At 37.3% G+C, this 27696-nt stretch overlaps 1 protein-coding gene across 6 annotated transcripts in view; it reads right to left on the bottom strand.

Annotated features, from left to right (window-relative positions):
* The window catches only part of LOC110456915 (cilia- and flagella-associated protein 47-like), a 48335-nt gene that overhangs the window by 15458 nt on the left and 5181 nt on the right, over positions 1 to 27696 (bottom strand). The window contains exons 7-46 of one of the 6 annotated variants that reach the window (XM_021507969.1): positions 27297 to 27433; positions 26915 to 27175; positions 26329 to 26487; positions 25600 to 25813; positions 25106 to 25258; positions 24688 to 24791; positions 23994 to 24076; positions 23651 to 23747; positions 22944 to 23047; positions 22663 to 22775; positions 20706 to 20839; positions 20261 to 20371; positions 19812 to 19942; positions 19401 to 19523; positions 18910 to 19119; positions 18663 to 18731; positions 18216 to 18297; positions 17755 to 17852; positions 17172 to 17453; positions 16934 to 16948; positions 15026 to 15233; positions 14585 to 14780; positions 14231 to 14322; positions 13813 to 13942; positions 13298 to 13397; positions 12920 to 13091; positions 12384 to 12636; positions 11850 to 12077; positions 11124 to 11346; positions 10096 to 10291; positions 9880 to 9977; positions 9371 to 9487; positions 8985 to 9119; positions 8463 to 8726; positions 7361 to 7378; positions 5408 to 5675; positions 4923 to 5177; positions 4366 to 4505; positions 1125 to 1250; positions 569 to 619 (exon numbers count right to left, since the gene is read on the bottom strand). In XM_021507969.1, coding sequence (XP_021363644.1) covers positions 569 to 619; positions 1125 to 1250; positions 4366 to 4505; positions 4923 to 5177; positions 5408 to 5675; positions 7361 to 7378; positions 8463 to 8726; positions 8985 to 9119; positions 9371 to 9487; positions 9880 to 9977; positions 10096 to 10291; positions 11124 to 11346; positions 11850 to 12077; positions 12384 to 12636; positions 12920 to 13091; positions 13298 to 13397; positions 13813 to 13942; positions 14231 to 14322; positions 14585 to 14780; positions 15026 to 15233; positions 16934 to 16948; positions 17172 to 17453; positions 17755 to 17852; positions 18216 to 18297; positions 18663 to 18731; positions 18910 to 19119; positions 19401 to 19523; positions 19812 to 19942; positions 20261 to 20371; positions 20706 to 20839; positions 22663 to 22775; positions 22944 to 23047; positions 23651 to 23747; positions 23994 to 24076; positions 24688 to 24791; positions 25106 to 25258; positions 25600 to 25813; positions 26329 to 26487; positions 26915 to 27175; positions 27297 to 27433 — 5950 coding nt within the window. The remainder of the gene's footprint in view (positions 1 to 568; positions 620 to 1124; positions 1251 to 4365; positions 4506 to 4922; positions 5178 to 5407; positions 5676 to 7360; positions 7379 to 8462; positions 8727 to 8984; positions 9120 to 9370; positions 9488 to 9879; positions 9978 to 10095; positions 10292 to 11123; positions 11347 to 11849; positions 12078 to 12383; positions 12637 to 12919; positions 13092 to 13297; positions 13398 to 13812; positions 13943 to 14230; positions 14323 to 14584; positions 14781 to 15025; positions 15234 to 16933; positions 16949 to 17171; positions 17454 to 17754; positions 17853 to 18215; positions 18298 to 18662; positions 18732 to 18909; positions 19120 to 19400; positions 19524 to 19811; positions 19943 to 20260; positions 20372 to 20705; positions 20840 to 22662; positions 22776 to 22943; positions 23048 to 23650; positions 23748 to 23993; positions 24077 to 24687; positions 24792 to 25105; positions 25259 to 25599; positions 25814 to 26328; positions 26488 to 26914; positions 27176 to 27296; positions 27434 to 27696) is intronic. The other 5 variants (XM_021507970.1, XM_021507973.1, XM_021507972.1 and 2 more) reach the window with 5 other exon arrangements.

The raw sequence follows: 27696 nt of genomic DNA, 5'->3' as shown, positions 1-27696 counted from the left end.
TTTTGGCCCCGCCCCTCAGGCCCCTGGGGGCGTAGGACTAAACCGGCAACTATTTTTGTTGACCTTTGTCCATGGAAGGTCCCTGCAAAATTTCATTGCAATTGGTTCAGGGGTTTTGGAGAAGAAGATTTTTGAAATTTTAGTCAATTTGACCCCTTTTGGCCCCGCCCCTCAGGCCCCTGGGAGCGTAGGACTAAACCGGCAACTATTTTTGTTGACCTTTGTCCATGGAAGGTCCCTGAAAAATTTCATTGAAATTGGTTCAGGGGTTTTGGAGAAGAAGTCGAAAATGTAAATTGTTTACGGATGCACGACGGACGACGAACGACGGACGACGAACGACGGACGACGACGGACAAAAGGCGATCGCAATAGGTCACTTGAGACTTTGTCTCAGGTGACCTAATAAAAATCCTAATCTGCTTTAGATGATTAATAATTAATTTTTTGAGTGCTAGGATATGCTGCACCACAGATGAATGGCGGAGAGGCATGCAATGATGGGGAAGTCCCACAAAACTGTACAACTACAACAACTAAATAAGACAATATACACTTGAGCTTATACCATGTTTTCTGAGTTGTTTGTCTCTAGTACTCCCGTTTCTGATGACACACTCTGATGAGGGGTAGACAGAGAAAAGTTTTATAGACATGTTATGAGGCAGTACAAACGTGTGTAGAAAATCTACCTGGGTGAGGACTCAGTACAATTATGTGGATAAATGAGTGATTGAGTTGCATAATTGCAGCTGAATTTTCCTCCTTGCCAACAGCATGCACGTAAAATTGGACAGCGCTTAAACATGTCAACACAACTGTTTGTATTGAAGGATGAGCACACAAGTGGTGCTATACAAATGAATGGTAAAGACGCTAGCTTATTAATGACAACACAAGTCAACCTGGTACCTGTTACCTATGTACATTTATATAAGTTCATTATGAGGAAGTCAAAAACCCAAATACCCTTAGGCTAGTAGTTTATCTCCATGTAGTTTAACTCAGATATCCTGAATACCTTGTTTTACACTGGGCAGTGACAGAGATACAAAGATGATGACTGATTACAAGGAGATGAGGGTGATCAGGGTTAGTGATGAAGCATGCATGTGAGAGTTCACCTTTGCAGTACGGCTAATGCTTTGTGCTACGTTGTTCGTGAGCAGAGAGATAGTTTTTGCGGTGACACTACTCGTTTTGAGGGTCCCCGTAATCTGCCGTCGCTGGAGCTCCATGGATGACATGTGCTGTAAAAACAGGCAGTCACAACAAATGATACATCACGTCATACAAAACAACAATGGTACATCACATCATACAAAACAATAATGGTACATCATGTCATACAAAACAACAATGGTACATCACGTCATACAAAACAACAAACTCCCATCACCTTGTAAGACACATCACCAAACTTCAGATCAGAGTACAAGATTAAACCAAATATACAGGTCACAAATTACAAAAAATTAAAAGCAAATTCATGATTTTTCAAAAATAAATCTACAGTTCACAGCTAACAATAAAACCTAGTCTGGTCACTGTGTCAGCTTTACTTGATATATAACAAATTTAATTTGTTAATGTATTTGTACTCATATATTATTTACATTTACCATAAAACAGAGCTGGATACTTTAACAGATTTACATGTAACAGCATATGGTACAGGGTAATTCTTGTGGCAGACTGTTCCATGTCTTTAACAAAAAAGAGTCAACATTTGTAATAGTAATAATACAGACCTGGCAATCCCAAAACTGACATTTGATCACTGCATGATTTAGTATATACCCATCTTAACAGAACAGTGCTCAAAATCAAACTAATTCAAACCTTGGAATTTTTTTATAATATCAGCCAAGCAAAACAAATTTCATGTATCGCTTGTTTAAATAGTAACGAATTGTGACTTTGACCTTGGCATCCTGAAATATGAACTAATTCAAGGTATTGATATCTTTAATACATTACTTAGATAGTCTTCTTTATTATTATTTAATGAAGTTTGATTAAAATCTGTTTAGAAATGAAGTAGCTAGAAACTTGTTTTATTCAGAGTAACAGTGACATTGGGCTTGACCACTACACCCTTAAAAACAAATTCATTTAAAGTTTTCTCAAACTCGACCTTTGTATAAATGTTGATTAAAATCTAAAAAGATACTAGAGTGATGAAACTGAATCAGTTGTCAAAATCTATAAATAGGAACATGGAGGTGCAATCACAACTTCTATAAATAGTAACAGTGACCTTAGGCTTGACCTTGGTACCAACACAAACTTTTCCAAGGCATTCTCATGATTGACCTTTGTATAAAGTTGGAACAAAATCTGCTTAGGAAAGTTGCTGGAGTAAGGACACTGAATGGTTGATGATTTTCTATAAATAGCAAGTGACATTGGTCTTGATCTTGAGACCCTGAAATATATTTACTTCTTTTAAACTTCTAATACTTGACTATTGAAGTCGCTTGAGTAATCACAATGAAACGGAATGAAACTGGACAGGGCAGGGCAGACATACGATGGGTAAATCAAATGGTGAAGTAACACTAAATACTCTCCTTAAAATGGTGGGGGTATAAATATACTTTGAAACAGTTTTTCTGTATACCAGGAAACTTGGTATTTATAAACTACGGTAAATATCACTTTGTATACCAGGAAACTGCGGGTATTCATAAACTACAGTAAATATCACTTTGTATACCAGGAAACTTGGTATTTATAAACTACGGTAAATATCACTTTGTATACCAGGAAACTTGGGATTTATAAACTACGGTAAATATCACTTTGTATACCAGGAAACTGGGTATTTATAAACTACAGTAAATATCACTTTGTATACCGGGAAACTTGGTATTTATAAACTACGGTAAATATCACTTTGTATAACAGGAAACTTGGTATTTATAAACTACGGTAAATATCACTTTGAGAGAAAATAGGATCACTAACTGCTTCAAATTTATTAAGGCAGATACACTTAAATAAACCTCAAACAACAGATAATACAGGACTGTTTACAATAACAATGTATAACATGATTAACATTGAAATGTAGGTAGTGACATGTAGGTACATGACAGATACACAACATTGTAAAACCACATGTACACCCCTCCACCTTAATAGAGCCATCAGCCTGTAATAGGCTGACTGAAGCATGCATCAATATCTAATAGGTGTAACAATCTGTACAACAAATATAGAATCTACGGTAACATGGTCATATCTACTCCACAAACACATTATGTTTCTACGGTAACATGGTCTAATCTACTCCACCAACACATAATGTTTCTACGGTAAAATGGTCTAATCTACTCCACTTCTACCTGTAACAAATCTAACAACATTAGGTGCAAAAATGTGTAAAATAAATTTCCTACAAAAACCTACTGTGCTTTTAAACCATATATAATACTAAAAGTTCAAAATTCAATTCAATAGAACAACGTCTACAATATGTTAATATGATTTTGACATAAATGGGTATGAATGCTTTTGACATAAGTTTCATGTTCAAGTTAAACATTTTTTAAATTTGATAACACATTAAATGTGATATGTTGTATATGTAAACATATTGTTATTCAGATCTAGAGATGTCCCCTGCCAACCACTTAACTTCGTAAACTCACCACTTCCCATCCATATATAGCCCCACCCACTTATCATTAGAACAGCCCTGCCCACTGACATCTAGAGCAATCATTGAACATCCTGAGCAACCACTTTCCATTTATCTAATAGACCCACCCACTTACATCTAGAGCAATCATCGAACATCTTAAACAAACACTTTCCATTTATCTAATAACCCCACCCACTTACATCTAAAGCAATCATCGAACATCTTAAACAAACACTTTCCATTTATCTAATAGCCCCACCCACTTACATCTAGAACTTAATTGCACATCCTAAACAACCACTTTCCATTTATCTAATAACCCCACCCAATTACATCTAGAGCAATCATCGAAAATCCTAAACAACCACTTTCCATTTATCTAATAGCCCCACCCACTTACATCTAAAGCGCCCATTGAACATCATAAACAACCACTTTCTCTGTAGCCCTACCCATTTACATTTTGAGCATCCATCAAATACCCTAACTCTGTTCCTTTAAATATCTACCATCCCATCCCACTCGTCTATCACGTGGTAATCTGACAACCTAACAACATCCCTTTCCTATTATCTACCGGCCCCGCCCACTCACCTGATAATCTGACACCCTAACAACATCCCTTTCCTATTTTCTACCAGCCCCGCCCACTCACCTGATAATCTGACACCCTAACAACATCCCTTTCCTGTTTTCTACCAGCCCAACCCACTCACCTGTTGGGCGGCCATCAGAAGGGCCTTCTCTTTAGTCTTGTTGAGGACTGGAACCTTGAGGTTCTCTTGAAGTGTCTGACCTGACTCACACTTCCAGTACACGACTCGGTCATCACCACCAAATAGACCACGCCCAGTACCTGAGAAGTCAAACATATTTCCTCGATTAGCATTTCCTGGTAGTATTTTTAATAGTTAAGCACTTTATTTAACTATGAATTTTTGGTATGAATAGGATGCCTTCGGGTATTCTCCTGTTCAGTCACAACAAATGGCCAAGACTGATACCATTGTCATGATGATATGTGGCATTCTAAATTCTGTCTTCAGCTAAATTTGCAATAATATCTTTAACTGGTAAAATGTCATAAACATGATTTTTATTTAGAACAGATTATACACTCAGAAAATTTGATATTCCAGTAGACAATTGTATCACACTTCACGTTGAACATTACACTAAATACCCATATCCTACAAGGAAACAACAGATGATCAAGTAAAACATGATATTATTGTTTGTAATTGTATGTGGAGGCTTGGATACGGGAGCATACCTGCTGCTGCAGCACTGCTGATCCTGACACTGTGGGGGGTTTTAACGAAGGGTACTACAGCTGGGAGGGGCAGGGTGGCTGTGGCCTCCACCGAATACAGGAACTCTCCTATTGATTCATTGAGGAAGATCACAGACACCTGTCGCTCCCCAATGTTAAAGGGTAGGAAGTAGATCTCGACGGTAGACGAGCCCTTAGCATCCAGATAAACACTGGAGTTGGGGCTGTAGAATGCACTCATGGACACTTGGTCATCTGAAAAACACAAAAAAAAAAATGAAAAAAAAAAAAAATGATAAAAATATATATAAGAATCACAACTGTAATTAGCTGGAAGTTAAATCAGATATAGTTTTATAAGGCTATTGTTGTCAATGACAAAAACATAAATAATGTTTTACATTAGAAGTTGTGATGTGGAAACTTAAGATATGTCTGAAGAAAACTCCTGGGTTGATCATATCTACCAACAATAAACACCCTACCATTGCTTTTGTCTGTTTCCTCTGGCAGTTTTGGCGGAGGAGTGGGGGGAGTTTCTGGACGTTTCTGACCATGGTCAATACGAGCACGCACTTTACGTTTCCTCTTATCTTTTGGTTTTAACAGGGATGCTGTTTTTCCTGGTTCGAGAAGACTGGACTGAGCCTCAACAAGAACGATCCTAAAGTCTCCAGCCTCATTAAATGGATTCCGCACATTGATGGGAATCTTCTCCAGCTCATAACACGGCGCCTCACACTTAATAGTGTACTGTGAACAGAAACAGGACCGTCAAACAGTGCAACCAAACATATTCAAGTACATGTCAACATACAATGATATGTATTCAAGAGGACAATCAAACAGTGAATGTAAACATACAATATCATACATGTTCAAGAGGAGTTTTCAAAATTTCTTGTACATTAATATTATAAAGGGGTAAAAAATGGCCAGGGTACTTCACTGAGCAATGCCACCATACAATCAAAATATCCTCTTCAGTAGCTTATGCTTGATCAATACTAGTAAACCTTACCTAGGCGTATTATGAGCCGACCCACCATCATCAACCATCTACATTCTACTATCAATTACATTCATTTCAAAATCCAAACATGGGATTATATCATCAAATATACTTATTTTTTATTGATTTGAAATGGTTACACAGTATTTTACAATGAATACATTTCTTAAATAAAAAATCCCACTGAGATACATGATCAGTTCTTTTGCAGATGTAATAATTTAATAAAATTTGCTGAAAAAAAACAGACATGCTGTAAGTAGTGAAATTAAATCACAATTTAGCACAAGACCTAAACAAAAAGTGTTAAACAAATGGTTTGGTGGAGCACAAAACAAGGAGCACGGGTAAACTGATACAGAAATAACTTATAACAACTCCTTGTTAATACATTGACTATAAAGTTCATTTATAATGTATTGATATGGCAGTGAATGATTATATGAAATGGAAAAACTTATCTGTTAATTAAATAGGAAATTAATATTGTGATACTGTGACAGTGCTTCAAACAAAACAAAGCTACTGTGTGTTTGATGAAAATGATTGGTGTGCAGTAATATATAACCATTACAATATGTAAGTATACTTGTACCCTCTCATATATCTGATTGGCTATGGAGACAACAAACATTGGAAACATGAATCATGGAGGCAGAAGATTTGGTTTTCTGATAAAACAATAACCAAACAAGGAAAGCAAATGCACACATCAAGGAAAAGTTCCTTTTATTAAACTAAGTTCTAACTAATTCTAGAAAATAATGGTCTTATAATGCCATTAGATCCGACAGCTCTATCATGGAGAATGATCACAATTAAGTTACATTGTTTTTAAAGTATTGCAAAATAGACATTTTGAAACCCATATTTTTAGGGTGGGATGGGGTTGCGGGTGAATTAACTAAATAGCAAAAGAAATCAACATTTCTTTAAATTTGGAGGAAATAATTTTCCCTAAAGAACATGCAGAATCTGTCAACTCATTGTTCAGAACTTATATGAAGTTTTCCATGCCTGCCCTTCAACTGAAAGTATGAAGTCACTAACAATAGAAAAGAAACTCAAGTACCATTTTGTATCCAGGATTTAGTTTGAAAAACAGAAATTATAGAATTGCACTACCAATGTTTTTGGAATCAACTAAAATTGTATCCATTGCATTCAATTATAATCATTCAACATAATATATTCCTAAGATAATGAGATTTTCATTTTACGCCCAAAATATTTAAGTTTCAATATTGAGAGATGTCATTGATGGTAGAACAAAGGAAACACGAGATAAGAAGAGCCCAGACCTGCAGTACCAAGCCTATATGTGAAGGGTGATCGTTAGTGGCAGGCAGGGATGGACAGGACCGCTAGTTTGCAATACTTGTAAGATGTTAGTATAGTGAACCTGTGAGTATGCATTGTAATCTACCTCTTCTGTTTTCTTCTGCTGAAATAAAACAGGCAGACAAATATTGATAAGCAGAAGCGATGACTGAAAGCTGGGGGTATGTGTACAGATATAGCCATTAACACACTAAACCCGCAGTACAGTTGGGGGTATGTGTACAGATATAGCCATTAACATACTAAACCCACAGTACAGTTGGGGGTATGTGTACAGATATAGCCATTAACATACTAAACCCGCAGTACAGTTGGGGGTATGTGTACAGATATAGCCATTAACACACTAAACCTGCAGTACAGTTGGGGGTATGTGTACAGATGTAGCCATTAACACACTAAACCCGCAGTACAGTTGGGGGTATGTGTACAGATATAGCCTTTAACACACTAAACCCGCAGTACAGTTGGGAGTATGTGTACAGATATAGCCATTAACACACTAAACCTGCAGTACAGTTGGGGGTATGTGTACATATATAGCCATTAACACACTAAACCTGCAGTACAGTTGTTCTATACACGTCGTACATCAACATGGTATAACACAGCATTAACAGTCCTACCTAAGTACTATAATATAACACAGCATTAGCAGTCCTACCTAAGTACTATAATATAATATAACACAGCATTAATAGCCCTACCTAAGTACTATAATATAGGCAAACAAACATGAGACTAAACAAATCGTGATATTTGTTCTTCAATGTAAAATCTAGTACTACAATGGATACTGTTTCAAACTTTTAGAAAAAATCAGATAATTAAAGGAAAGGCATCGATCTCACTTGATTTTCATACATAATATAATTCTACAGAAGTTCCTAGTGAATATTCAAGGGACCAATCTCTAATAGAGTTCTAGCTAAATAGACAAGTACTAGTGTAGATCATGAATTGTAAGAGAATATCCCATTACCACAGATAACAGATCTAAATAAAAGTTAATTATAAAGAGGACAGTGTTAAATTCACCATAACCGTTTAACTGATGCAAATTGACACTACAATGTGACATCATATAAACATACTATACAAGACTCAACAGTTACTCTCCAACCAGAGACAATACACTGTGAGATACACAGCATATACAACATACACTAGTATAAGTATTGCCTTACCTTGGGCGTGATGTTATCTATCTGGGTTCTTAAATTGAACGTCAATGTTGTCCCGACTGAGGACCCGTGACGACGCCCCACCAGAATCAGTGTGGCCTCTGCAGGGCGTAGAAATCGACTTGTGAAATCCACATTGAGATAAAGGATGGATCTCGGAGAAATCGATACAAATTCACCCTTGGGAACGCCGAAGTCACGAGCATCATGTCCAGCAATAAGTACTTGGTAAACAAGTGTCTTACCGCTGGGGTTACTCAACTTCACCTAAAGGGAAAACAATCGTGTTTAAGAAATTTCAACATCATACATTAATAACAATAAAGGTAGACTTCTAGGAATATTTCCATCATTTCTATTTTACCCTTGAATTGGCTGCTTTCTTATCTGATATTAACATAGCCTATCATCAAAATCAAACATACAATCTTTCCTTGAAAAAATCATGAATGTAACATATGATATAGATCTATACAGAGCTACTTATTCTGATAGCTAGGCAGACTGTTGTGAAACTAACTGTACCTGTCTGGTAACTGAGGCGTGCAGACTTCCCGAGAAGTCGATGGTGGCCTTGGGGATGTACTGGGGCAGTCTCTGGTACAGGTTCACACAAAGTAACAACAGGGCGATGGGGTTAGGGTCTGTGATGTCAATCGCCTGCAAAGAAATTCACTTGTAAAGCAAAAACAGTGTAAGATAACAAGGTGTTTTTCTCTTTAAAACATTGCAAACAATAGCTTGTTCCTCCCCTTTTTGGAAAGGTGATATCAATCTTACTTCCACTCCATGTAATGCTCCTTTCCATCAACTAAGTTACTTCTGAGTTTCATATTAGATATCAGCATCACAATTTAAGGTTTTGTTTCTGAACATGTTTGCAGCAGAATCACCTGGTACCAGAGACATACCTGTATGTCATAGTCTATTCCGGCATATCTCATGGCGTTGACAACCTTGAGAGCATTGTGGAGGCATTGCTCCGCGGTTGCAGGGTGAGTGTACATATCCTGGAGGTGGGTCTTTATCTGTAATATCAATAATGATCTGAACTTACTGAAGTGTTTGCCATCAAACTGTTTTAATATTTAACATACAGAAATACTTAGTACAAGACTTCCTGTAAATCATTGAGGAAATAAATAAACAGTCACCAAGGTTCTACCAGGGTCTTCACTGTATAATATTGATTTCAAATTTTTGTATGTTGATGAAATTACTGCTACTAAAATATAACTCTGAATGATATTTAATGAAATTAATTGCTACATATGGGTTAGAAATAATTCTCTTTTTGATAGTTTCTGAACCAGATTCACATACACATTTTTTTATGATTGTTATTAACTGTACAAAAGAACTAGCGGTACTTCATCCTTGGAACTTCTAATTAAACGGTGTGAAGATTTGGGACACTCACCAGGAAGGGCATGTGAGCTCCAAGGACAGCAGCCAACACCAGTCCGTCCAACAGGTCAAAGTCATAGTTAACAATCCAACGAGAGGGAGGTACCCCACCTACAAATAGCCATAAACATCCGCTATATAACTAGATAGGTATACAGAGTTCATATTGATTTCTTCACTGAATCATCAATAATAACAGAATTTTCAATTCCTAAGTAATTGGACGTACCCTTGCTACAGTTGGACCAGATACGTGTCCTGTAGTGCTCATAGTGGTGGTTGAGCCAGGTCAGGATAATTCTCTCCCCTACACAATAGATGTTGCTGCTGAGTGGGTCTGGGTTCACAATGGGCATCTCCACATTCTTGTCAGGTGACACAAGGTTTTTCAGGCTCCGTGGAGTCACCTTACTGAGGACCACACACTGCAACAGTATCAAACAACACCGGTGATTTTCATTTTTTTTATTCTACAATCTTTAAATGAAATATAGAATAAAGTCCATTAAAACTAACAGAGGTTACTTTCCCAGCACACATGTCTTGGTGTTTTCATGGTAGGATAAGTCCACAAACAAGGCAGTGAGCATTTCCTAGTACGTGTAATACAGATGTAAGAACATGTTTGTTGACCATGTTATATACAATACCGATATTCAATTCTTGTTTCTATCCACAAATTAATTCTACTGAACTTGTCAATGGAAATTACAGGTCTAGGTTTAATTCATGTACATGTTTAATATTGGTATCTAGTGTTGGGGGTGCAGTTCATATTTAGCAGTGTGACCTAGTTGGATGTCAGCTTTATACAGTGTGACCTAGTTGGATGTCAGGTTTATACAGTGGGACCTAGTTGGATGTCGGGTTCATACAGTGAGGCCTAGTTGGATGTCAGATTTATACAGTGGGACCGAGTTGGATGTCAGGTTTATACAGTGGGACCTAGTTGGATGTCAGGTTCATACAGTGAGACCTAGTTGGATGTCAGGTTTATACAGTGGGACCTAGTTGGACATCAGGTTTATGCAGTGGGACCTAGTTGGATGTCAGGTTTATACAGTGGGACCTAGTTGGATGTCAGGTTTATACAGTGGGACCTAGTTGGATGTCGGGTTTATACAGTGGGACCTAGTTGGATGTCAGATTTATACAGTGGGACCTAGTTGGATGTCAGGTTTATACAGTGGGACCTAGTCGGATGTCAGGTTTATACAGGTTGATGTAGTATTGGCTTTATACTGTTGTTGATAATACCTTGAGAATCTGTAGGAGGATATCAGTCCAGGCACGTTTAGAAACTGCCTCAAACACATCACCCTCCAGCTCCTCTTCCTCATCCATCCTCTTGGCCTCCTCTTCCTCACCCTGTGTCATAAGTTCCAGCTTCAGCTGCTTTTGCATTTGCTTCCACAGATGGTAGTCCCGTGGCTCCATCAGGTACTCCGGCTTAATGGACGCCACACAGGCACCCTGACACCTAGGGGTTAAGGTCAAGGTTTGGTAAGTTATTGAGACCACAATGCACTAGGACCTCTACTACAATGTACCATGACCTCTAGAAGTTAAAGGTCAAGGTTATCTGGTATGTAAGCTATTTAGTCCAGCTTGATATAAATAAGAAATTCAATTTTTTTATCTTATAAGATAGGAATGCTAAAAACCTGACAACAAGGTGTCAAACATAAATGATTTCAAGACAGATGACATTTACTGTTTCAGAAATTAACGGTTGCCTTATATTTGAAATATAAAATATATGAAATTCAAAAGAATACAATAAAAATTTACAATTACGACAGGAAAATTGAATGTATGACTGTAGTTCCACAGACAATGGTCACTAAAACATTTTGACAGGTCCTTCATTCAGGATATCACAAGCAAATGACCCAAAATGATTATGATCAACTATTTATACCAAAATTCAAACAAATTTTTTATTTTTTTATTTTTAGCTTTGACAGTTTAAACTTAGCATACTTGAGGAATGTAAGCAGCGTTGAATGTTGCCAGTACACCTGTTTGACCCGCTCTATGGGGTCAGAGGGTAAAGGTGAGTTAATCGGGATCCCAGGTATGGGTCGTCCGGCAAGGTGACACATCATGTCGTAGATGGTTTTGAATTCCTTTTTCAGGTTGTTGGTGTCCCAGCTTCCAGCTTTGGCCTGCTTGGGCATGTCATCATTGATCGGCTTCCTACTGATACCACTGTGGGAGTAAAAACATTGATTGATTTATCTTTTTGAACTGTGTTTTATCTCCTACTACATGTCTGTTGATATACATGCTTCACTGTAAGAGCACATATTACAGGAGAGTAAATCATTATGGATAAAATCAAATCAACCTTTTCATACAAGATTTTGAACATTTACTGCAGTTTTTCCTTTTTTTTATTTAGGTTGAAATACAATTTACATTAGTCCTTCCTAGAACTAGTCTGTCATAGCTAATAACTGTAACAGGCTCAAAGGAAATCTACAAGAACACAGAAACACAGGTTTAAACGCATACCTCCTGAGTGAGTGTGGTATACTGATGGGGAACTGCCCTGATGGCCAGCCCTGAGAGGAGTACCATCTTTGGACTGCAAGGAGAACCTCCAAGTGGAATATTCCCTCCTCAGAATCCTCGTCTGGGAACATTGCTGATCCCAGTGAGCGAGAGGCGAGGTCCTGCTGGTTGCGACTCATGGCGTGCTCAGAGCCTGATGGAGGCTTGTTCATAGCACCCTCCCGGTTTACTGGGGTACTGCCATCGGTGGAATCTAAATGACAGGTAGTAATTTCACAGGTAATTATATTATAATACTGAAAATAGATTTTTACTGCAGCATGATATAATCAAGACTCACTATTCCAGCTGCCAATTCACAGTCCCAATATACAGCAAATATTTCTGGGAACAAATTATCCATTCTCTTGAAGTTGTCTGAGCTATCAAAACCATCCACATTTGCTGGGTATACAAGTTGCTGGGATATCTGAGATCCAATGGAACACGCAATGATTTCTGTGGTTGTGTTTTAGAAGTTTCTGTTTAGTACCTACCTGTCACACTACCAGATGACTCATAGCTTGAGGAGGAGATCTGGAAGTTGGAGCTGGTTGCGCTGGTGCTGGGGCGACTGTTGTGTGTCGGGGATACACACGGGACGATCACAGCCTCACCACCACTAAGACTCTCCTTCGTCAGGAACTTACGACCCTTGGGTGATGCCCCCTACAAACAAAAAACATCATATCTCTATATGTTGAATATGACAACTGAATCAATTTTTTTTCAGAAATATGAAAATACAAATAATTTATATAATAAATCTCTATTATTTAGAAATTCTACATCTTTTTTTGTGTAATATTTTGAAGGTGTGATTATGTGATTACATATAAATTTTCTAGAAGAGTTTGACCAGAGCCAACTCTCACCTGTTCACAGACAATCTGGTGGTCAGTCCTGTGGAGGGCCAGGAAGTGGTAACAAGTCAGTAGGCAGTTGTCAGAGGTGGCCATCACCATCAGCTTAAATCTGGACACACAAACATCCCATTAAATTAGACAACAAAAGGTTGGCTTCATACTTTTTTTTAATTAAATGGCATCTATAGCTTTCTCTAATGTTTTTTTTCTTCCTTTCCTATCTTTCAGCCAATTTAATCTTCAGTCACATACAACTACACCTAAGAGGTTACCATACTGTATCATTATATCACAACAGAGTTGACAATTTTCAAAGAACAGAGGCACAAAGATGTATCAACTATTCCCTCACAGACCTCACAAACCAATGCGTTTATAGATCTTATACAACAGATTGACAAATGTTGCCCTGGAAATTTCAAGTCAAACATTGTATTTAACAGTTCTAGACCTCATGTTCAGCCTTTGAATGTCATGGCAGTGTAACAGTACAATTATTTGTAATTTCTGCAGTAGTAACTTACTTCCGGTCATCTGAGTCCACAAACAGGATTGGCTCTGCGAAGGAGACTGGTTTTGGGCTAGAGAAGATGAGTTTACAGGGCAGAGCACAGGGTTCTATCTGTCCATCATCTCCACAGCAGGGACTCACCTCTGTAATCATAGAATATTTCACTTCTAACTTGAGTGCCAGTTTGTGTGATAATTTCAGTGTGAGTTTGATGATTACGCTTGAGAACAAACAACAAAACCAAACATCCCATCTGTAGTACATGTGTTAAATAGTTGAAATGTATCACATTTTGTTGTTGACTTGATCAGTATCTATCTTTAGTTATATGTAATCAAATGTAAATAAGGAAATTGGGACAAGATTTATTGGGTGAATTGAATTGTGGTTTAGCACAATTAACGATAATTTTAGTTAGACTAACAACATACCTGACCCCTCAGGCCAGACAACACTGATAGGTGAAATTGTACTGCCGTCCTCACATTCCACCGTCGGGGTAATCACGGAGATCTGGGATGGCCTACAACAGTCAATAACAGTGTGCTCAAAGTCTGATACATGTACAGGTGCTCTGCTTGATTGTTCATCTGTTTGTAACATTATCTAGTGATTAGTAATAAAATTCAAAGAAACATAATTGAAAAAAAGTTATTCACTATATCAACAATTTTAGTACAGAAAAAAACACTGCCAATAAACCATGATTTTATACAGACAGAAGAAGTATAGAACGTAGAAAAGTGTGTGTTTTCCTCCACCATTCTGACTGGTGTCAAACTTACTTGCTGTATTGTCCAGCTAGGACAGTAAATTCTGTGGAAACCTCCGTCATAAGAGGCACAGGGGTCATGACAATGGCTAGAGGGTCAAACCAAAGCTTTGGGGACTTCATCTCGGCAATGACCTGTAGATACTGGTACGGCTTTTCTGAGTCATTGATCAGAATTGGGATCACCAACTCATGGCGACATGGCTCAGCTGAAAAATGGCAGAAAAAGAATTGTTCCTTGCTTTCAAAGTAAAATAAACAGCTGGGCAAAAGAATTGCAGGTGATATTGAGAGTAAAACAATAACTCCCATTAATTAACCTCCTTGCTCATTTCTGATCACAATTTACAATATTACTTCCTTTAAAAGTTAAAATTTAGCCATCTTATTACATTGAAATAATAGCTTGTTTATCTTGAAATGATTTCAACATGAAAACCTCTGTGTAACTTACTGGGACAGAACAAAATGGCAATGTGCTGGGTCTGTCCTGGTTCCAGTATACCCTCCACGCCTTTACTCTCCTGTGGGTCCATCACCACAAACGGCACACCTGATGGATGGATAAATTTGATGATTCCGTCCTGCAGAGCCTTGACAGGTGCAGACAGATCCAGCAACCACTTGAGAGGCTTGTCACTGTTGTTAACGAGCACGGTACCCTGGAAACACAGACCAACGCAGGTTACAAGGGACGTCGACAAATACACTATTAATATATTACTGAATATATGTTTTGATGTCAAAACTTAATTCTAAAACTAGGAAAGAAACCACACTCAATGAAATGATATAAATTACGACATAACCATTTTCAAAAATGACTGTTACAGCAAAATTAGGAAACAAGGATAACAAAAAATTACAAAATGGCAACAGTGTTTTTATCTACTGTCATGTACAAACAGTTAATCATTGGTAAATATTTTGGGTACCAGAAACACAATACCACTAACTTATTGGTGGCTATATAATTCAACCTTATTATTTACCAAAGTACTCATGGCAGTACCTTTATATTATGTAAGTGTACTTGGTTACTGAGCTCGAGCCTATTAAACTATCCTCTGTCTAACTAACATGCTGTAGGATATTATATTATATATACATGCTTATTATTTATATATTATATATATATAGGTGTATAGCTTATTTGAAAGTTAACAAGCAGGAAACAAGCTGAGGAAGACATGTTGTGCAAAGGCAGGTGAAAGTTATATCAGTTTGGTAGCCTGACTACCCTAAATACCATGTAACCCACTGACAGGCCTATATTACCATATATACATTCAATTATAACACATACATTTAACCAAACAAGGAAATGAAAGTTGTGAAGTGTTGATGTAGGAAAGCTCAGTTACAGACAGTTGGTGATCTGACAATACTGACAATACTGGGGATAGACACATTTCTGTGTACAAACATGTACACATAGCCATACTGGGAAGAGACACATATTTCTGTGTACATACACATAGCCATATTGGGGAGAGACACATATTTCTGTGTACATACACATAGCCTTAATGGGGAGAGACACATATTTCTGTGTACATACACATAGCCATACTGGGGAGAGACACATATTTCTGTGAACATACACATAGCCATACTGGGGAGAGACACATATTTCTGTGTACATACACATAGCCATAATGGGGAGAGACACATGTTTCTGTGTACATACACATAGCCATACTGGGGAGAGACACATATTTCTGTGAACATACACATAACCATACTGGGGAGAGACGCATATTTCTGTGAACATACACATAGCCATACTGAGGAGAGACACACATTTCTGTGTACATACACACAACCATACTGGGGAGAGATACATATTTCTGTGTACATACACACAACCATACTGGGGAGAGATACATATTTCTGTGTACATACATAACAGACATAACAGTCAAATCCTTTCAGATGTTATTGTAATACATCATGGTAATCATGGTATTAAATAGTTATCAATATGTAACCATATACCGAGGAGCACTCTGTGATCTTATACTTGGACTTTATTAAGAGATGCAGATGGACCATTATTTCCAAGTCAAGAACATATCAATCAGTTCAGGATTGAATACAACTTTTATACTATGTTCAAACTGATATCAAATGTAGCATTCAAGTACAATGATAGAATTAGAATTTTAAGCAATAATCCTGGCGTGATCTCCCATACTTCTAATATATTTCTAGCTGAAGCTGAGGTCTGATTGAAGACAATAATATGCAGGCAGGTGTATTGTGGGTAATACAATTTAGAAGCTGTTAAAACAGGTACAACACAGGCATAATACAGTACAGTGTATAGAAAGTAATTAATTACAAGGGGTGATATTTTTACCTGTTGAACAGTGTGCTGAAAATCAAACAATCAACAAATCTCAATTATCTAGATATTTTACAATAACTTTTTAAACATTTTCCAAATAAAGTTGTTTATATGACCTTATCATATTAATGATAAATAATCTTATACCTATAGATAAGATCCTTTTGAAGTTATTTAATCAATATAACATGATAATTAAGTTTTTAACAAACAATAAGACTTGAAACATAACCACTGTATGTGGTATTACCTTAGATACTCCCAGTCCGGTGGAGGCGGTGGGATCCTCAAAGGTGGACGGCAGTGCAAACTCTATCTTGTTGGAAGAGAGTTGTAATGGCTGCCGCAGGGCTGTGGCGATGACATGTTTCCTTGGAGTGGCAATGGACAGGGGCTGGGGGCGGGGGTTGATAATATGCTGTATGCTGTTCTTGTTTGAGGGGGCAGGGGTAGGAGGGAAGGGGGTAGGGGCTGGAGATGGAGCTCCAATCTGGTTGATTATAACAGGCATGATGAAGTCATAGGCTGCCACCTGTAACACAGAATAGCCATCTTAATAATCACGTGTGGGAACGTTATAATAGCACACAGACAGCTCTACACCTTCAACACATCAATGTAAACCTATAAATATCAACTCTTTTTACATTGTCACAATCACATCTATAGTTTTGTTTCAAATCAAGACAAGAGAAAACCTCTTCTTTTTTTTCAAAGCAAAACACTAGTCACAATATCTTGTATCTTTTGACAATACATAAAATAGACCTTGCACTGAATTCATTGAGCTTGTATGACTTATCACAGACACTGGAAGCAGAGCGAATTCTCACCTCTGATGGAGTGAAGATTATCTCCCCTTCAATGGTTTCCTCCGGCGCCATAGTTACAGTGAACATCCCTGGATTCAACATCTGATAGCTGTAATCATCTGTAAAGGATAAGGATACCCAACCTTCATATAAAGTCTTCGTAAAAATAATAGGAATTTCTATTTCTACTCAATTTGGGAAATAAATACTTTGTAAATACATGTGTTACAATAGAACAAGCAAATTTCAAAATAACACAATGAAGAAATAATGGAAAAAAACATAAATTCAGTCTGCAAGTTATGATTAAAAAACAAACAATCATGATTTTGGGCAGTGATTTTAAGCATCACTAATTCAATTATACTTAAATAATTTGAAAACGAACAATTTCTGACAGTACTTTTTGTTGCTGAACTATTAAAACCTATTGAGGGTTAAAACCAGTGAACCTTTATCATATATGTCAGCTATAAACAAACCTTGTGTTTGGTACCCAGAGAAGTTCAGAGAGAAGTCTTTGTATCTGGTTAAATCAAGCTCCAACTTTACTTTTGTAATTGCCTGAAAAGAAGTTGAAGAACATTATTTTTAAATAAGCTGGAATCAGAATTTACACTAAAAATGAATCCAATAATCTTTGAATGTTTAAGACAATTAAGAAACCAGCATTACTTAAGCTTTATAGTACATGTCTCCAACCATCACACATCATCTAGGTCATACATCTGTGTACAAGCTTTAAACAAAATAAGTTTACCCATGTATGTGTAATTTAAGTCATTGTCCAGACAGAGATGAAAATAATTTGACTTTGGACCATTGCAGTGACAGTGTGATATGGACACCAGAGAAATATGCAGCACCCCCCTCCCCCCTCCCCCTATCCAGTTACTAGTTTGGTTGGTATTCTGTACTAGAACACTGACCTTGTTAGCGAGTTTGAATGGGAGGGTAGCTCCAGACCCACAGTACACACCGCCAAAGTTAAATGAGTCCTGTAACAGAAACAAAATGATTATAAAACCTTAACTACCAATTACACTCGAAAAACAGTTTGTATGATGATAACACTTGAGTAACAGTTTTTATGATGTGAGTACCAGTTTGGTTGATGATGTGAGTACCAGTTTGGTTGATGATGTGAGTACCAGTTTGGGTGAAGTTGCTACGTACCATGTCTATGTCCACCGTCGGCGGTTCTACAGTGCCACCCATCCTCAACTCCAGCACCTTACCCCCCTTGATGGCCACCTGAACCTTTGTGTCAAACTTGAGGATGGCTGAAGGGGTCAACTGTACTTTGAGTTCAGCGTGACCACCAACAGGCACCACTCCATGTAAGGGAGTCACCATCAGGCCGGGGAACGGGTTGGAGTCGATTACCTACCAACACAAAACACATACTGCATGTTATAGGCATTTTAAAGGCAGACCTACAAAACCTGACATTACAGGACTGGTACATTATTGCCAACGTCCAAATATATGAAAAATGTATAAAAATCAGCAATTAACACTTTAGAAATGATTATCAACTAATAATATTGATACGGAATATTACATTTTAACGTTAAACTTCACAAAAATAATGCATTACATCTGAACTTTGACACAATTCAGTATTTTATGAGTTTCACTCTTTGATTGAAGGTGAGTTGCCATACCTGGAAGTAGGCATGGTGCTGACCGGTGTTGGCCAGAAGAGCACTTCTTACTGTGGTCAGATTGATTGGCGTCTGGCCAAACATTACCCTCCTCTCCATGAATTGGACATTTGGTGTTCCCATCTGTAAACAAATTGGAGCACACAATAACATAAAACTTTGATAATTGCAAGCATGTAAAATATTATAATCCAAAATCAGTATGTATTTTTGACCATCTAATAAAATGTTACTACTTCTTTGAAACATAACCAGGCAAAACTCTAACATAATAAAATGCACTGATCAATGATACAAGGTGTGTTTTCCTTCATACAGTATGGCAGGGAAAGTCTTTGGTATGACTGAACATGCAAAGGTCATTTTTTCTATTATTTCATATTTTCAGAAATCTGATCAACTATTACTGACCTCGACTTTACATTGGAGCTGCAGGGTGGGGCCACCATGTACCATCAGAGAGAAGGAACCATCCTCAGGGGCGAGGAAGGAGGGATGCCACACCACCTCACAGTCCAAGTCCTTGTGGGCGTCCACGATTCCTGGAGGACAATATACTCACATTATCATCTATAATATACTCACATGTGATTTACAGAGACAGTACTCTCTTAGAATTCATAGAGGGTAACTGTCACAAACAGTAAAGGTAAATCTTCTAAGTTAACAACTGTTTTATATAGAAAATTATACTACTGAACTGTTCATTGTTTATTATTAATAACTAAAGTCTACTGTATATAGAAATCTAGAGGTTGGACACCATTCACTCTGACGAGGGTAAGATTGTGCCAGCATGATTAATTTGACATCAGAGATATCCTTGATCTCTGTTTTCACAATATTATGATTGTACCTACCTGTGGCTGGCCTGATAGAGAAAGCTGTGCCTCTGTCCCCTAGGTTGGGGGCCCACGTAAACTCAGCCGGGTAATTGAGATTGTTATATAGTGTAATCACTCCACGGAACTCTGAGGAACAAATTCAAACATAATTGTTAGAGGAAAGTAATTCACAGAAATTGGTCAATTCTTAATGTCTTCCTAATTCAATTAATGAAAATTATACTTAAAACAGATTTTTGATATCATTTCTGATTTAAAATGCGGTAAACTAAAATTCTTTGAAGTCCTGTTGTTTAAAATACTGACAATTTGTCTTTACCTATTATTTACAGTAGGTAGTTATGATTCGTTTTTACCTATTATTTACAGTAGGTAGTTATGATTCGTCTTTACCTATTATTTACAGTAGGTAGTTATGATTCATATTTACCTATTATTTACAGTAGGTAGTTATGATTACCTGCTTCAGCTGGGAGTCCAAATGCGGGCGTAAGGATGAGCTCCTCGGTGGAGAGGTCCAGGGCTACAGGTACTACCTCTGCTACAACTGTCACATGGTGCTTGTAATGACCATTGACAGTGTAGGACACTGACCTGTAGGCACATTGATAAAGTTTACACTTATTTGGAATTAGTAAAATATCATATATGTTGGTGTTTATTAATATTTTAAAGGTTGAGAAATTTGAATTTATTCATTAAACCATTTCAACAACTGGTGTTCCGGTCCCTACATGAAATGGCATGTCTAATTAACGTGACACGGGCTTAACTTATACTAGTCAATGTGACACGGGATACTTATACTAGTCAATGTGACACAGGCTACTTATACTAGTCAATGTGACACAGCTCCTTATACTAGTCAATGTGACACAGGCTACTTATACCAGTCAACGTGACACAGGCTACTTATACTAGTCAATGTAACACAGGCTACTTATACTAGTCAATGTGACTCAGTCTACGTATACTAGTCAATGTGACACAGGCTATGTATACTAGTCAATGTGACACAGGCTACTTATACCAGTCAATGTGACACAGGCTACTTATACCAGTCAATGTAACACAGGCTACTTATACTAGTCAATGTGACACAGCTACTTATACTAGTCAATGAGACACAGGCTACTTATACTAGTCAATGCGACACAGGCTACTTATACTAGTCAATGTGACACAGCTCCTTATACTAGTCAATGTGACACAGGCTACTTATACCAGTCAATGTGACACAGGCTACTTATACCAGTCAATGTAACACAGGCTACTTATACTAGTCAATGTGACACAGGTTACTTATACTAGTCAATGAGACACAGGCTACTTATACTAGTCAATGCGACACAGGCTACTTATACTAGTCAATGTGACACAGCTCCTTATACTAGTCAATGTGACACAGGCTACTTATACTATGCAATGTGACAGAGGCTACTTATACTAGTCAATGTGACACAGGCTAGGAATACTTGTCAATGTGACACAGGCCACGTATACTAGTCAATGTGACACAGGCTACTTATACTAGCGAATGTGACACAGGCTACTTATACTATTCAATGTGACACAGGCTACTTATACTAGTCAATGTTACACAGGCTACTTATACTAGTCAATGTGACACAGCTCCTTATACTAGTCAATGTGACACAGGCTACTTATACTAGTAAATGTGACACAGGCTACTTATACTAGTCAATGTAAGACAGGCTACTTATACTAGTCAATGTGACACAGGTTACTTATACTAGCGAATGTGACACAGGCTACTTATACTAGTCAATGTGACACAGGTTTCTTATACTAGTCAATGTAACTCAGGCTACTTATACTAGTCAATGTGACACAGGCTATTTATACTAGTCAATGTAACACAGGCTACTTATACTAGACAATGTGACACAGGCTATTTATACTAGTCAATGTAACACAGGCTACTTATACTAGTCAATGTGACACAGCTACTTATACTAGACAATGTGACACAGGCTACTTATACTAGTCAATGGGACACAGGCTACTTATACTAGTCAATGTGACACTGGCTACTTATACTAGTCAATGTGACACAGCTACTTATACTAGTCAATGTGACAAAGGCTACTTATACCAGTCAATGTGACACAGGCTACTTATACCAGTCAATGTAACACAGGCTACTTATACTAGTCAATGTGACCCAGGCTACGTATACTAGTCAATGTGACACAGGCTACTTATACCAGTCAACGTGACACAGGCTACTTATACTAGTCAATGTAACACAGGCTACTTATACTAGTCAATGTGACACAGCTCCTTATACTAGTCAATGTGACACAGGCTACTTATACTAGGCAATGTGACACAGGCTACGTATACTAGTCAATGTGACACAGGCTACGTTTACCAGCTATAAGACAGCACCTCACCTCTGGAATTTTCCTTTAGTGTTGGATTCATACACTATCGGAAGATGAGCTTTGGACTTGGGAGGAACAACTTGGGACAATGGACTGCTCTGTCTCAGCTCCCGACAGTCAATCTGAAAAAGGACAAATTGGTTCTACCGTTAGTAATTTCTGTAAATACAGAACCAATGAAATATCCTCCTTTTATTTAAAGTAATTTGGAAATAGGTCGTCAAAAAATACAAGTTTGTCAAATAAATTTTCTTCAAATAACATTTGACGAAATGAATTGAACAGCCTACCTCTGCCACAATGTGTATGTTTGTGTCCAAGTTGTTAATGATGGCCAGATTTTTTGTACAGACTGACCGCAGACACACCTGACCGAAGTCCAGGGTGGGAGGACCTAAAACACAGGCATAAGGGTATACATTGTAATCATGAATATTAACAGATCAGTTGATTTTCATTCAACATTAATAATAATGGAGTATTGTCATGTTTCTATTATTGTAGATTGTTACCTATGATAATCTGTGATTGATATTACAGGCAATTTACTAACTCTTTGGTTAACACTATAAATAACTTCACTTAGCTATACAGTAATCTGTGATAGACATAAAAGATAACCTCTTTTATCTATGATAATCGTTGGCTAACTAACCTTACTGAACAAGGATAACCTTTGGTTAACACAACAACTAACTTTACTTACCTAGCTAGGTTACTCTTTGGTTAATAGATGACTGTACTTACCTAGGATAACCTTGGTTAACAGATGACATTACTTACCTAGGATAACTTTGGTTAACAGATGCCATTACTTATCTAGGATAACTGGTTAACATATGACATTACTTACTTAGGATAACCTTGGTTAACAGATAACATTACTTACCTAGGATAATCTTGGTTAACAGATGACATTACTTACCTAGGATAACTTTGGTTAACATATGACGTTACTTACCTAGGATAACCTTGGTTAACAGATAACATTACTTACCTATGATAATCTGGTGCAGCTGCTGAGGAGACAGACACTTAGAACAGTCGAGCTTCTCCTTTTTAGTTGTGGGTACAGCATTCAGACCTTCACATGCCTAAACATAATATAAACAATTCCAGACTTGACTATATACAACATCACAACAGTGCTCATAGATTATACCACTCAGAGTACCAACCTCTGGGATCAATGCACTAAACACTATTTACAAAACAAGTTTTAACATTTTCTTCCAAAACCAAATGCAGATAACAATAAAATACATTACCAGTAATATTTTAAGCTGATGTCAGTTGTTTATCCAGCAGCTGTTAATTATATTAAAGGAAGGTAACCTTACCTCTTTAGTAAGAGTTTCAGCTTCCGCAGTAGACAGTTCCTTTGTACTCAAGAGTTTAAAGTCTGCATTTGGTGGGGTGGGACCTGAATTTAAAATAAACATTACAACTTAATTATTGCATGTCACATTCACTACTTATAATGATACCTATATTTTTGATAAGTCGGGTATAGGATTTTAAGGAAAACCTTTACAGAAAATACTGGTGATAAATGATCAAAATACATTTTTACTGAAATAAAACGATGCGGTACTCTAGACAAACTTCAATATAAGAACAACGAACAAAGGGCTATAACTCTGTAATAAGTGTGACATTAGACCCTATTTCATCATCAGCAGTTAACAATCCCAAGAAATACTCACATACAATATTTGGTAGTTGTAGGGGGCATAGCATACATGATTACCACTGAAAAAGCGATACACAATGAACAAAGGGTCATAACTCTGTATATAGGCAGGAGAGCCGATTTTAGTCAGGAACACTCCACCATTCTAAGAGGTACTCACATGAAAAGATATTGTCAATTGTAGGTCCTTTATTTGCAGTTATGATGAGTGAAGCTATGAGTGTAACATGAGTGAGCTAGGATGATGACAGAGAATGTACTCACTCCTAGGGTCAGGGATGATGAGTGAAGCTATGAGTGTAACATGAGTGAGCTAGGATGATGACAGAGAATGTACTCACTCCTAGGGTCAGGTATGATCTCCATCTGTGTAAGACGCTTTGGCCTTAGACCGGCAGCAGTTTTGATTCCTATATCCAGTTTATTGTTGGTGTCTTTAAACTCTCTGCAATATTGTAAATAAGAAATTTAAAACTTAAAAAATGCTGTATTTAAAGGCCAGATACTACTGTAACACAAATTACATATTTATTGTGCTTAGTATTTTATCAAGAAATATTAGTTGTAATATGTATATATATGATATATCATATTCAATAGTTTATAATGTTGTACATTTACACATTCTATTGAATGTTTCTATAAGTTTCCATTTCTTAAATGAGCAGGAATTTTAAGGTGAATTTTTAAAATTTGTCAAATATTTTAAACAAATAATTTAGTTACAATAAATGTTATACCAAACCTGATCAGTATTACCTGGACTTAATCTGATTGAGACGGTTTTGCCTCATTTGACGAAGCATGCCAACATAGCTGTTACGATGGTTGACTTTGTTGGCTTCCTCAGAGAGATTCAGGGCATAGTCAGGGTCTACATAGTTATGACGTTTTGTCTTAGTAAATATAGTTCTGTAAAGAAGCGAGACCAGGATTAAACAAGCTTTAGCCAACACTACTTTCTACAGCTAGCATGCAGTCAGAATGTTTACCGTAAAACTAAACTTTAAAAACCAATTCAGATACATGTACTATGGTAGGTTATCACATTTACAACACACAGTGCACATTCTATATGTTCACCAATATTTGTTATCATTTTAAAGTTTTAGTTAATTCACAAAAAAAATGTAAACTAAAAGTAATTACATTAATCATATTCTAATTGAATACTAGAGCATGACATACTGTCCATAAAATTCAAACAGTTATATCTAATTTAGCCATTACAGGAAACAAACAGGTGAACTCACTTATAGGTCTCGCCCCTCTCACTGGGCCGAATACTAGTCGCCCTGTCGTTAGGGAATGACACTCGTGCATCCTTGTCTAAGGGATCAATGTTTTTCAAAGAATGGAGTCCAGGCTTTAGTCCCCCTGCTACAGCATTCCTGGGGTTTTCGTCTAGCTGGGAGAATGTGGTATCCACAAACATACCCACCTCATTGCTGATGTAAGGTGTGATACCTAACAAACAAACCAACAGTGTTGCTCAAATGTCAGAAACGTTTTTAAAGTGACATTTCATAAAAAAAAGTCATTCATTAAGGAAATAACAAAACTTCAAGATTTTTGAGGTGTTCCAGTTTTTACAAATTAAAATACAAAGAAATCACTGCATGGGGAGAATATTCAACTTTTTGTTGTGGTTGAAAAAAGAATACCTCAGATATCCAACTTCCTAATAACAATGTTTGTCTGTAAATATAAACATCTGAATTTGAAGCAAGTACTAAAACCTTTGAAGGGAATGTGACAAATATATGACTCTAATATCTAAATGTGATAGTTTGTCAAATTTGTTATCTGAATGCTAGATCCTGCTAAGTGGATGGGACCAGGTAGATCAGAAAACCCCCATACTAAAAGTCTTTGCAAAATAATGAAACAGGGATTCTCATACTAAAGTTGTTCCTCAATATGAGATTGGGATATCAGGGTCCAAATTAACAAGGTTTCACTGTATATTTAAACAGGAGTACCTGGGTTGTACTTAGGCTGCTTCTTCTTGAAGATAGGGTCACTACTGCCGAGGAACGTGAGGGGGAAGGAGCTGATCACCTGTAGGTTGACCACTGTCGGATTCTGGTTGTCCGCCACCTGTCCAATCACATCCAGCATCTGGGTTGTCTTGAACCCACCTAGTCAGAGAGATAATGGAAACATAACATTACAACGCATAGAACCAGGCTGGAGTTTGACTAGATGTCAATTTAAAACAGCACAAGCCAGTAAGAAATGAATCAAAATTTGTTATGAGACATGTATACCTAAAGCTACACGAGATGGTGTAAACTGAATGTTACTGTCAATGATGACAATACCTTGATATTGTCTAAAATCACAACGTATTACACATAAATAACCTGTCCTCTTCATAATCAATCTATGTATGCAGTTTGAGTATTATATGGACAAGGCATTGTACAGAAACTGAAATTCGATTAAGCAGTGACGTTGACAGTTTGTAGTTCAAAAATTGTTGTGCCTTACAACAATAGCTTTCCAAAGATAAGCTGGAATCTCATCCCTTTAACAAAACTTCTGAAAAAAATGGGATAAACATACCAATTTGTTTTGGTGAAAAGGAGAATATAACATCCTGAGACTGGTTTGGTGGAATCTTCCCACTTGGTGGATGTGTGGAAAAATGAGCCACCCTCCTGAACTGGAATGTAGTGGCCAGATCAGTCGACTCGTTTTTAATGGTACACAGGACATCAGCGTGTTCTCCAATAGGACACTCTCCAAAGTCATACTTCAGGGATGGCATCACAGACAACAGTACAGGTAAGGCTGTACCAGTAAGGGCTACCTCCACAAACGAACCTGTCATGACAGTAATACATCGTTATATAGCAGCACTTGTATAACACAGTCCTTTAGATTAATGCAGTAAGGAAGTTATAATAAAGCAAACTAGAAGTCTTAGAACCAGGTTTGTACTTACCATCTGCATATTTAGTAGGGGATTTGGCACTAAATCCTGTACTTGATCCTACAATCTGAATCCTCATAAACAGGGCAAAGTCCTTCCTGGGTGGGGGCTTTTTCTGTCCCTTCCATCCCTCTTTGGAGGCATTCCATCTGGAAACAAAGAAGGATAACATAAACGTAATCAACTCCTGTAACCTTTAGCGTTATAATAGTGATGACACGAATATCAACAAAACACAACGCCGATACACAGGACAGACAACAAAACACAATGCTGATACACAGGACAGACAACAAAACACAACGCTGATACACAGGACAGACAACAAAACACTGATTGGTGATGGAAACATAACAATGATACATGCAGAAGACACAACACATACATAAAAAATGTTCACTCCAAAAGTTTT

Source organism: Mizuhopecten yessoensis, unplaced genomic scaffold (assembly GCF_002113885.1).
Source record: "Mizuhopecten yessoensis strain PY_sf001 unplaced genomic scaffold, ASM211388v2 scaffold8949, whole genome shotgun sequence".
Taxonomy (NCBI): Eukaryota; Metazoa; Mollusca; class Bivalvia; order Pectinida; family Pectinidae; genus Mizuhopecten; species Mizuhopecten yessoensis.
The sequence above is the reverse complement of the archived record's forward strand: the minus strand, read 5'-3'. Positions and strand labels throughout refer to the sequence as shown.